At 36.2% G+C, this 12,731-nt stretch overlaps 1 protein-coding gene across 7 annotated transcripts in view; it reads right to left on the reverse strand.

Moving 5' to 3' along the window:
* Nucleotides 1–398: 398 nt before the first annotated feature.
* The window catches only part of RBPJ (recombination signal binding protein for immunoglobulin kappa J region), a 56,841-nt gene continuing 44,508 nt past the window's right edge, over nucleotides 399–12,731 (reverse strand). For all 7 annotated transcript variants that reach the window (XM_071432589.1, XM_071432593.1, XM_071432590.1 and 4 more), the window contains 5 exons: nucleotides 12,519–12,631; nucleotides 10,272–10,412; nucleotides 9,037–9,192; nucleotides 8,186–8,289; nucleotides 399–7,377 (listed from right to left, as the gene is read on the reverse strand). In XM_071432589.1, the coding sequence (XP_071288690.1) occupies nucleotides 7,062–7,377; nucleotides 8,186–8,289; nucleotides 9,037–9,192; nucleotides 10,272–10,412; nucleotides 12,519–12,631 (830 nt within the window). In that variant the 3' untranslated portion in view covers nucleotides 399–7,061. The remainder of the gene's footprint in view (nucleotides 7,378–8,185; nucleotides 8,290–9,036; nucleotides 9,193–10,271; nucleotides 10,413–12,518; nucleotides 12,632–12,731) is intronic.

A 12,731-nucleotide genomic window follows, 5' to 3' on the forward strand; every position in this document is an offset into this window, starting at 1 on the left:
ATCACTACGAATCTTCCACTGCCCTTCCCAATTTCCACAAAGAAAAACTGTTGGCAGTGAAAGAACTAAAATGGAGTTTGAAGCACACCTAAGAGAGAACAAACAGCAACAAAGTAAAATAGGGCTAACAAGATACAAACCAACTATTTTGTGTCTGTTTTTTTGTATGTTGTGTATCTACATGGTGTTGCACAAAACAAGCTTATGCAGATAAGGAAGTATTTATAATTAGCCCTGAACTAAACTCTGCAATTATGCTGCACATACAGAAGTATCATACAGATACTTGGACAGAGACCACTGAAGTTGGAAGGCACTGCTGTCACATTTTATATACATAGTGACACCACCAACGTGGATCTCAGGATCACATCCCATTTCACAGCAGATACCTTGGCTGGATTTTAACAGATCATGTACAATTTTATTAGAATTATCAAAATCAAGAAGAAACACTAGAACAAACTGTCTCATTAAAAAAAACCAAGTCTCCAAAACTCCCTTGGAGATTTTAAGAACTAAGCTTTTGTTTGTCACCAGCTAGCTACTAAAACAGGTAATTTCAAGACAGAAAACAGTATGTATAGATCTGTGCTTCTATCTTTTATGTAACTGGTGAGGTTATTCTCCAAACAGAACTATGAAGCTCTTGGAAGGATTCTGATCATATGGTCTGTGGCTTCTGTATCAAAATCCTTATTTTGATGGCCAATAGGTGGCAATTTACTTAAATGTTGTCATGTACTGGTATAGCAGCGATCATATGAATGCAGTTGCTGTTAGTTGTAAATGCCAAAGGCTTCCAGGTCAAGTCACTCAGGAGAAGCTAAAGCAGAAAGATGAAATGGAGGATGGGCACAGAAGTAGCTGCAATAGCACAGGGCCCCAGCTGCCTGTGAACACACCCACTGGGATTCACAGAAGTGGAAATAAACTTTTACCAGTGAACAGAACAAGAGAGAAGACTGAAGGTTTAAATGAACATAGATGAGGGGGCAACATGACAGAAAATACAATTAAAAGATAAATAAAAAGCAAAGGGTTTCTAAATTAAAAGAATTTACAACTTTATATGGTTCTAAACTGTGCCCCCCTCAACTAAAAACCTGTGGATCTTAAGGGCCAGGTCTGTAGAACCTTCCTCTCCACGTATCTACAACCAGCTTAAAAAACAAACATTTCTTTCTCCACACCCCACAGTCCAGCAGTAGAAACAGCACCAAGAGATGGCAGCGTGTAGTCTCAAAAGCTGGAGTTCACCTTACTTAAAACCAACTCCTCTCCTAAATTATGCAGCAAGATTTACACATTCTGAGAAAAATTGAAACATAATTAAGGATGTGGAAAAGTACACATAAAAAATAAGGGAACTGAGACTAGAATACAAAGGCACGAGCACACAGAACAGACAATATCCAACTTTTAACCATCCCTTTCCATACTCAAAGGAGATGCAGAACCTGGAAGATGTCAAATTCAAAAGATTTAATCAGATCTTTCTCAGACACCAGTTAACTTGCAAGTTTGCTCCTACAAAGAATCAAGACTTCTCAACTTCTCTCACTTTAGCATAGGTCATTAAAGTCTACATTCAAAACAGAAGTATTTTTAAGTAATATAGGCTATAACTCCTCATGCTTTTGATCTAACACTCACCTTGTACTACTGGATATCAGAAAAAAAATACCCTTTACAGAGACACTCAGTTTTTTCCACCCTGCTCAGGAGCATGCAACTCCAATCTTAACTGTGCACCATGAAAAGCCAACTACTCAACCAAGTTCAGTAGCTGTGAATGTTCTGAAATGGGACATATTGCATGTGAACACTAAATGAATCATTTCCTCTAGCCCTCACACCACTCTCCTTTTAATCTTCTCTGAATCCTACTAGGATCTATTATTGAGATTACTGATTTAGCTAATTGCCAAGGCTTGGCTGAAGAGATTTTTTTTCTATCCATAGTTGTTCATCTAAGACCATCCCATGCAGTTTCTCCCAATGACACCAACATTAAAGTTTAGCAAGTGACCATTCTCTTTGCAAAAACCTCAGATCTAATTTCTACTCTGTTCCAGAAGAATAACTTACCATTTCAGAAAAAGACTGAAGGGTCTTGGAAATAATTTTGAGAATAATGTCCATAATGTCTCTGTTTCAAAAAACAGAAGTTCTACAACTGTTGAGTCTCTGACTATTTTATGCATCTCAATGGCAAACACCTTGCAGATGTCTCAATAAAAGCATCTGTAATCCTTCTTAAAAGCCAGTGATTTTTTTGTTTTGTCGTTGTTCTTGGCTCTCCTATTGAAGAACCACTTTTAACCCCTTCTCCCTCTTACAGGTAAACTTGTAGTTCTTCAATTAGTTTAATACAACACTAGTTAGTACTTGCAGGCTTCTGCTATTCTATATTCTCTCTCTGCCATGTCCACTTCCCATCTAAAAAACTTTCTTGAAGTGACTGTGTCACTTGTGCTTGCAAACTGAGAGTGCATCATTTCTAGCTGTGCCTGACAGCACTACTATTCTGTCCAAACAAGAAATAAGTTAATTTGCTGAATTTCTGGCTCTAGCTATCAACCAACTGAATGAAATGTCAGACATTCTGCAACTAAGAATAAGATTAAAAGGAGTCAGGTGCATTAGTTGCAAAAATGAAGTTGCTAAAGTTAAACAATTAAACACAGTTCATTTTTTCTTATTTAATAAATTATATAAAAAAGTGAAACTTTTTTTTACACATTATTAAAAAACAGTTTCTTATCTAACTTCAGCAATAATACAAGCAAAAATGAAACCGATTTAGATTTTTGGGTGGACATTCCATATCCCATTTAAGTGGAGTCCAGTGCGCACAGCCTCACAAGTACTGATGATTTTCACTCCCAGGGTTGGTCTTCTTTTGTGCTGTTCTGGTTCCATAGATGGCCTCCCTGTTCATTTGGGGGGAAAAAATCCCAAAACAAATGAAACAAACAAAAACCAAACCCATATTGCTTGGTCAACATTAAAAAAAAAAACAACAACAAAATGTGGCAAGTTTCAACACCTGTTCAAACCATAAGTACTTTTGTATCATCATACAGATGTTATGTTTGTCACAGCAACAGTAACATGGCATTTTATCTTTAGCCTTGTAGAAGAAATGAAACCCGACAGTTTATGCACATACACACACAGAGTACACTTGACAAGAACACTTTTATGTGGTTTACATTTCACTTTTATTTAATCCTCAAAACTGCCCATATTGCAGGGATTTTCTTGATGAAATATGGAACTGAGCAATTAATTCTACAAAATTATGGTAAAAACTTGCTCGTTTTTCTACCTTTATTGCTAAGAAACTTTACAGGTGCACAGTTTGTAAAAATAACCCTTTTAAGACTGAATGTATACACATGCTACAGGATTTTTAAAAATGACATTAGCATAGCACCTCCAGATGGGGCAAATGCAGTGCTGAACACAGACAGAATGTTTACGAAGTTAGAACAGCTCATTTATTTTACAGCTTCTAAAGGGCAGAAATTGTTCAGTCCTAAAAGGGTTAAGTAGAAACCCTAATATACTTCTTTTTCTAACAAAGCTGCCACTCAATCCCACAGTACAGTGCTTGAAAACAAAGTCAAAAGTCTGGCACAGGAAAGTATACACATTTGTTCAGTACTCATAAACACAGCTGCTTTTGAAAGAAAGTAAATAATATGGTTAATAATTGAAGAGCATCTTAGTTTCAAGATGGACATCGCTATGGAGTCATTTAATCCACAAGTGGGTAGCTTACTTCCAATAGATAATTTAATTCACTAGGCATTAATATTTTCTATATGGGGAATTCATCAATTTATGTCTTGAGTTAATGTCTTTTCAGGTAACCATTCTGATTTTTTAAGTCTGTGCAATGAAAACAAGTACAGAATACCATTATTAACATAGTTGTGGGATGCCCTTGGGGCAAATAATTAGGAAAAACATCAGCAGCAGATTATTAAAGACTACTCTAGTGTTGAATTCTGAAACGCAGTTCCAAGCAACAGAAAACAAGAAAAGGCATAGCTAAATTAGAGCACTCACTTTGCTTCTTCTTCCTATAGTTGGAACTATAACAACATTCTGAACACAGACTCAATTTCTATGTATATAGAATTAACAGCAGACTTAACAGCTAGACTTGAACAGTTATAAGAGTTTCATAGTGAAACATTTTATAAGTAGTTTTATCAAAATCTTGAGATATTGTTAATATCATGAAAATTGTTAACAGCTCACAAGGCCAATATATGTAACAATTATCACCCCACAGAAAAAAAGTTCAGGAAGATAATATATCTGAACAACTGGACGTATTAACAACAGTAAGGACCTGGAAGACCATTTCTGTACTACAGAATAACTACTGGCAACAAGAGAGCCACAAGCCAAATGAAAAAATGTGGTTTAAAATGGTATTGTAAGCAGAATAGGCTCTTTTTTCACCCACTTGGCTGTAGTGCGTAGAACAGCAGATATTAGGATAAATCTTTACAAGTCAAGGGACATTATATCTATTGGGCAAAATTACCGCATGTAAAGAAACTGAATATAAAAAGTATTGCATTTATATGTAAAAAAAATTAAAATAATGAGTATAAAAGCACGTGTCAAGTTCTGAAAAGCTATTTTAAATAGTCTTTGAAGGTTAAAAAGCTTGTTCTGGTTTGCCTGCTGTGTGTCTATCATGGTTTCTTGAATACCCTCTAAATCTGATATATGTATCTTGCTTATTTTAATTCTCAGTCTAATTAGTGATGAAAATCTGTGGCTCTTGAACTAAGCTGTACTGTAAGATATTTATGTGCTTCTAACAAAAACACTGTGAAACGATTCCTGCCACAACACAATAACCCAAAATTTTGCACACACAAAGGTAAACAGATTTGCAAGTAAATGCCAGTAAACAGTTTAAAACAGAGATAAGGCCACAATGAATCCTGCCCTTGGTCACTGAAATGGAGATGAGGTGAGGCAGCATTCACTAGTGCTAGGAACCAGCACTGCGACTACGTCACAGGAACACGTTCTGCAGTACAGAGGAACGAGAGTGAAGGCCTGTGGTAGAATACAAGCACATTTCAGGAGGACAGTGGCACTGATTTTACTAGTTGCTAAATATGTTTTATAACCAATTTCTTCCTTTAAACACATTGTTTTCACACACACAACAGAGCACTAAAGCAAACAGGTAGAATGGAGCGTCAGAGTACACAAATATGGTGCAGAGACGATGCTTTAAAATGGTGGTGGGTGTTGAAACCGCAATCAGTGGTCAGAAATAAAAACCCTATGAAAATGGTCAACAGGTAAGCTTGTAAGCAATGCACTGTAGGAAACCACAGGTTCACATTTACACAGCAGTTGTGACTTTTGCTTCAGGGTACAGAAAAGGCTGAACACACCATGAAATTTTGGCTTTTAAAGAGGAAGATCACACTGTCAGAACTTGTCCTACAAGTCTATGCCTAGCTCTGTGACTACAAATGAACTACTGGGGTACGTTCAAATACAAATGAAGCAAGCAGGTCTACAAGGAGGGACAAAACATGGTAAAGTCAAAATGAAAAACAAATGCAACAACCAACAAAGTCAAAGTGCAAATGAGCCTTGAATTTATGCTGGAGAGAAGACTTGAACGTTGCACAAGCTGTTGGCAGGGAAAGGGAAACCCACAGGAAACAAGGATGGGAGGAGTTGACATCTTCATAGTGCTTTTATGATTTTCTATTTGCCCGTTTCTAAGTAATAAAATTTACTTCTAGTTATTACTGTATGATCACTTCACAATGAAAGCACGTTCTCAATACAAGTGTTACACAAAAGTCTGGCCTAATTTACTGAACAGTATGAAGAAAAACATGCTTGTTGTGATTCTCAAGTGATGAAGGGCATCACCTACCAATCCCATTTGTAGCACATACTTCTCATGGTACTTTAGTTTCATGCCAACAAGACAGAAGACATGCTGCCAAATGAAGTTATTGGGAACATTCCACTTTTGAAATAAAACATTTAACTTACACTTAATACAAATTATGTACAAGATTAGAAAAACCTGAACAGATCCTGAAACATTTTCAGATGTAATATGACTGAGCAAGGAAGAGGGGGAGTAACCCAGTAACAACCCTTCAAAAACACCAACATATGCCTGTGACATGAACAATCATTAATATGACTGCTTGAGATGCCACTTTTAGGAAAAAAAACTCATGTAATGTTAGAACCTCATGAATTATCACTATAAATACATATTTAAAAAAGAAAAACAGAAATAACTATTAACAATGACTGAAAACAGAGCACTAAAGTTAACATACATTGCATGTATTGCAGGCAAGGCAGAGGCATTTTTTAAAGCTTTTGCACAGACTTCATATAATCTTAAAAAAAATATGCTGGCCTTTACAAGGTTCTACTTGCTGAAATAAAAACAATTTCAGTTCATAAAAAGTCACAAGACTTCAGTTTAAAAAAAGGAACAGTTCCAGCCACAGACCAAAAATATATATTTTTTTTTAAAACTGGAAGAGTATGGTAATTAGATTATACAAGCATGGTCAGGCTTGGAACCTGAATATACTTCAGAGCAAAAGCTCAGAGGAAAAAAAAATATAAACTATTTGGTAACAAAAGTGTACTATATGTTGTGATACAAAAAAGGTATGGTGAAAATGTACCTTTTATACTAAAGCTTATACAAGTTCCTTGGTCCATAAAAACTATGTTGTGTTCATGTTTTCTAGTTTGCTCAACATGTATCCCAGCCACATTTTTGTTTCTTGCCCACTAAAAAAAACCACAGCTGAAAAATAGATTTTCAATAAAGTTCTTATGTTTCGGATGTTGGTTTTTTCTTTTTTTATTGTGGCTTCTGTTTTTAAGATCAGCACTTGCAGGTAACAAGGTTGAAATCATATCACCTAAAATGGAAAAGTGTTTTCCCATGAAACCACAAAAATTGTTCAGTTCTCTTGAATGTAGCACAAAAAGTCAATGAAAGTCCAGACAAACAACAGTAGTTAGGAAACTACAGTTGCCGTAGATGATGTGACATTGGTGGGGTTTGTGCTGACGCTTGTGTAACTTCCCTCACTGTTTGTGTTTGTTTCACTGGAGGCCATGAGGCTTGAGTTGGCTCTGAGGATTGCTCCAGCAGCACTGCAGTGTGGCCGTGGCCCTGGCTCCGGGGTGTATGTAAAGGTAAGGCTGGTGGAGTAAATGATGCCATCGTTACGGACCAAAGTTACTGGAACCTGGACTGGCTGTCGGACCCACCTCCAGCCCTCTCGAAACGCAGAAATGTCTGGAACAACACAAAGCATGCTCTCTGCACATCTGAAAAACAGGAGAGTCAGCTGAGTACAATGTCCTTAAGTTGAAAGCATTCAATAGAATAGTTCTGTTACCAATGCAACACAACAGAAGGGGACCTACAATATTCAACTAGTGCACACACCGACCACTTCAGGGCTGACCAAAAGTTACAATCCAATTATTAAAGCCCAATTCCCTTTATGTAGTTAAACACAGAGAGGCTTGGGGCATCAACTGCCTTTCTAGGAAGCCTGTTTAGTGTCTGACTACCTTGTCAGTAAAGAAATGCTGCCCAATGTCCAGTCTAAATCTTCCCTGGGGCAGCTTTAAACCATTCCCATGTATCCTGGCACATGACATGGCTTCAGCAGGAAGCAAAGCCCAGCAGCTCCCTCTCTACCTCCCCTCCTCAGGAAGCTGCAGAGAGCAATGAGGTCACCTCTCAGCCTCCTTTTCTCTAAACCAGACAAGCCCAAAGTCCTCAGCTGCAACTCCTTGGGCTTTCAAGCCCTTCACCATCTCTGGACATGTTCTGGTACCTGAACATCCTTCTTAATGGGGAGCCCCCAACTGCAGGCAGTGCTGGTGGTGAGGCTGCACCAGTGCTGACTGCAGTGGCACAGACACATCTTCTGACCAGCTGGATGTACTTTGGCCTCCATGCTGCCAGGGCACATTGCTAACTCATCTTGAGCCTCTGGCAACCAGCACTCCCAGACCCCTTTCTGCAGTGCAGAAACGTGTACACTTGAGTGTGTACACAAGTATACACTCTTCAAAGCACCCAGTAAAACATAAACACCACAGAAGTAAATAGAAAATATTGTACCTGTACATGGTTTCAGCTTCCACATCCCCAAACCAGACACGTAAATTTGGAGTGAAGTTCTGTCCTGTAAGTTCCAACATTGCTACATCCCCACCACCATTCAACTGGAAATGGAGCAAACAGAAAAAGAACAAGAAAATCCCCCCCAAATATGTATTATTAAAAATAAACACTCTCCCCTCAGAAAAAACCCAACAAACAAAAAAAAACTCCACCAACCAAAAAAACTCACAAACAAAACCTTTACATGCAGATAAGAACTTACAGTGCTGTTTTTATCAGCTGGACAAAACCAAAACACAAACACAATCTACACAACTGAAGTATAAAGTAGTAACACATCTAAAAGATACTGCCAATTAATTTGATACTATGAAGGAATTTCCAAGTTTTGATAATAGCTGTTTAGAATAGATGTCAAGAAGGCTTTGAAAACAGACAACAAAATCTTTCAGAGGGGTGTTAGAGGAGCTTTAAGTTTTTCCTGTGCCAAATGCTGTTTTTTATTTTTTTTTTTTTTTTGTAAGGTTCTCTTTGATCTGTAATTGGCAAGAGTCAAAAACAATTTCTAAATAATCAAACAGAAGTCCTAAGGATATCACTACCATGGTAGTTTCAGATATTAAATTCTAATTGTATACAACAATATTAGTATTATTCCTATGATGGATAGGCTCATGTATTCTGAAATGTAAGAAAGAAAAATTATTACAACAAAGTAATTTTATTATTTATAAAGCTATTAAGACTGTTTTCCTACAGTATTTCACAAGGATACCATGAAGGTTACATGGGTAAGACAAAAATAATCTCACAGAAAACCAGTTTATTAAAACAAACTACTAACTTACTTGAAGACTTTCCACAACAGGCACAGGTGTCACTGGAGCATGGACTGGACCCATCCCCTCATAAAATGTGTATTCTGCTTTGTCTGTGCTAATGATTGTCCAAGAAGCTCCATCATTAATCATTTCTTTATTTGGTTCTTTTGGGCATGGAGTGGCCTTAGAGAGAAAGAAAAGTTTAAAATCTGATCTGTAGAGATGTTTGTCAAGTCACAGACCTAAAAACCAACTCAGTAACAACGCCTGTTATTTCAAAAACACGTTTCCTTATGTTTTCCTCTAAAAATGACCTAGAGAAACCCTCTTCACATTTCAGAAAAACTACTAGAAAACTAGTATTTGTGAGAACACCATAACTCTCACCTACAACACTGTCACCTCTCCAACCTTATGTTTGAGTTTTATTTTAGTTCAACTTTCAAAGTTTTAATGTTATTCAATAGGCATTAACAAAAAAAAAAAAAAAAAAACTACAGCAACTGGAAGCAGCTGCTTTAAAACAGATCTCTTATTAAGGCAAGATGTCTAAAACAGCTACATGTAACAATTATCACCCCACAGAAAAAAAGTTCAGGAAGATAATATATTTGAACAACTGGACGTATTAACAACAGCAAGGACCTGGAAGACCATTTCTGTACTACAGAATAACTACTGGCAACAAGAGAGCCACAAGCCAAACCCTAAGCTTTTCTCCACCTGCTGGAGAAAAAAATATTTCAGAGATAGTTTTATTCTTTACAGACAAATCAAATTTCTGTGGCTTTTCAAGTTACTGTGGGCAACTGCCACAGCTGTCTATGTTTACTCTCTTTGCGAAGAGCAACACATGGCAGCTCTGCTGAGTTCATCATGAAACAAGACTATTATCAACTGTACCATTTCCTATTTGCTGTAACCTAGAAAGGGACACACAAATAAGTGGTGCAACTCCACTGGCACATGTAAGCCACAGTATCATGACCACATGCACAAGTTTCTAGTGTGTTTCCTATTTCTCCACTGGAGAAACCAGAATTCATTTTCAAGACAGACATGGAAGAAGATTATGAGAAAAGAAAAACAGATTTGGAAAGGCACAGATAACAATTTGTTGCTTTCCATCCTCTCTTTTCAAAACAAAATATTAGACTCCCATTCAAAACCTACTGCAAAAATGGCATTCATACATATATTGGGGATACTTGAGAAAACTTTGCAATTACACTTATCTATTGAAATAGTTTTGAACAACTCACTTGAAATTGGATTATTCTCTCCTGGGAAAGGCACAAATACATTCTCTCAGTGTCTTTAAGGTAAAATGCACATTTATGGAGCTGTGATACTGGATCATCTGCATCCAATAATGCCGTTTGTTTATCTACTTTTCGAATTATCTGTGAATGAAAATTGTACATATATACTTAGAACAATTTCTATACTTTATTACATATATACAGTCAGTAAAGGAAGTGAAAAGTAATTTTTATAAGATTTCCATGCCTCTCATTTTGGTACCAACACTAGATTCATAATTCTTAATGCTTTTGAAACAAGAACACAACATGGAAGTGATACCCAGTACTACTTCAATGTGCTGCAGGCATATATATTTTATCTATTTTTGCTGAAGGAGTGGGGAAAAAAATCGAAGCTTCAGCAAAATCTACTTTTGTTTCATTTGCTGGTGTAAAAGAGCAGTTATTAATTATATTGTTATCTTCATTTATTATTAATTACTATTTTTAGTAATTATTATGTTTCTACAGAATCTTTCACTACTGATAGGATCAACAACATTCTGTGGCAAACTGGTTGCTGAAGGAAAAGAATTAAATAAGGATTAACTAAAGGTATTGAGATGTCCTTAAATACAGTTTTGGAAACAACAATCATAACATATCTTATCAGTAGTTGGTCATTAAATATTACTTAAAGACAACCGCAAAGAACAACTGTTCCTTACATTTGGCAGTGCAGTGAAAAAATATCTGCTGACTGAATTCAGATCTCTTTGGCCAATTAATTTCTAAAATCAAGAGCTATTCCCTTAGATAGTGAAAATCTGTAGCTCGTAATTTTAACTCAACTCCTAGAAAGAAGTTTAATGCTTTATGCAACACTACCAGATGCAACAGCCAAAGTGCCTGAATATTTCTAAGCTGACAATCAGAAACCAAATTGTCCTCTGCAATATCCAATTATAACAGAGAAGAGTATTATTAGCAAAATAAATTTAAAGGTTAATTTTTTTCTTCTAAATTCTTTGCATTTGCTTATAAAATACGTGCAAGTTATCTTTTAATTGCATCACCTTCCATCAGTCCTGTAAGCAGTATGACAAATGTTCCCCATAGCAAACAAACCAGGAACTTTTAGCCTAATTTGTTTTAATCTGTTTCTACTTACAAATAAGGTTTCTGGAATAATAAGTGGTGGCATCTCATTTCATCAATAAAAGCTATTAACATGAAGCCCACAAAAAGGTGACATCCTCTTACTGAATTTCCTGTGCTTGAACCGTATCTGTAGTGTAACCAGTATAACTGCTTTTCTTGTCAAACAAAATTTTCATTTTGTACCTTTTACACTGAGCAGACTATTATCTTTTTCTTTTAGCTAAGTTTGGTATTGGGAGAGAAATTCACATTACAGTCCCAGCAAAATTAGTCTGGAAAGGGGAACAAAAGTCTGACTGCAGGAAGTCTGTTTTTTACATTGGTGCATTCTAAAGATTGCTTCTACCTAAACTGGAGTTAGCAGAGCCTTGTACAAAACTTGTAATGAGCTCACAAACCACAATTTCACAGAAGATCCCGTATGAAGCACTACTGATTATTAATCACATAAAATTCCACTAAGGCTGGCATTAAGTGCATAAAACAGGGAAAAAAATCGATAATTATACTTAACTTTATTTACAAAACCCAGTTTTGTGTATCCAGAAGTAATATTTTATTTGATTCACTGGTTATTCCAAAGGTAATTCCCATGTTTAAGATTTAAAACAGATAGTATTAATAAAGATGAAAAAATGTTTTTTGCAAGCTGTTACTGGTATAATATATCCTCAGGAGTACACAGAAGTGCTTTTATGTTCAAATCAGTCAAGCATTTCTAAAGTTATATTGGAACTCAACACATGGAAGAGTCCTACTGGCTGAAAATATTTTATTCATCTATTCAATATCAATATTTGAAGCATTTTGGAACAGAGAAATCTACAATACTGTTTTTAAAATAGACAGATTAACCTATTTTGGCTGGCTTAAATTCTGAAAAATTTCCTATCTTATTTTACAAATTGTTCTTTGTTTAGAGAAATAATCTGCAGAAACAAAAATATGCTTTAATTAAAATAAATGCCATTTGCCATAAAAAACATGTATTACCCAAAGGCAACATACAAGACCAAAAACTGTGAACACTGCAAACCCAACTATGGAATTACACTAAACTGCCATCTATAAATTAATTACAGCATTGGAGAAATGAAACTGTACCAGTCTCGGGAGTGCCATGCCAGTAACTGAGCATACAAGTTTGACAGTCTGCCCATAATGAATGTAGCCATCTCTCACTGTGAATTCTTCTCCTTCTGATTCATCATCATCCACTGCATGAAACAGGAATTTTCAGAATTACTTGTTTTAATCACCATTTTTCTTGGTATGAGAAACATTTAACATCACACTGTTACATCAAATATACACTCA

This window comes from Agelaius tricolor, unplaced genomic scaffold, assembly GCF_023055355.1.
Source record: "Agelaius tricolor isolate 1412-34295 unplaced genomic scaffold, bAgeTri1.0.p SCAF_8, whole genome shotgun sequence".
NCBI lineage: Eukaryota > Metazoa > Chordata > Aves > Passeriformes > Icteridae > Agelaius > Agelaius tricolor.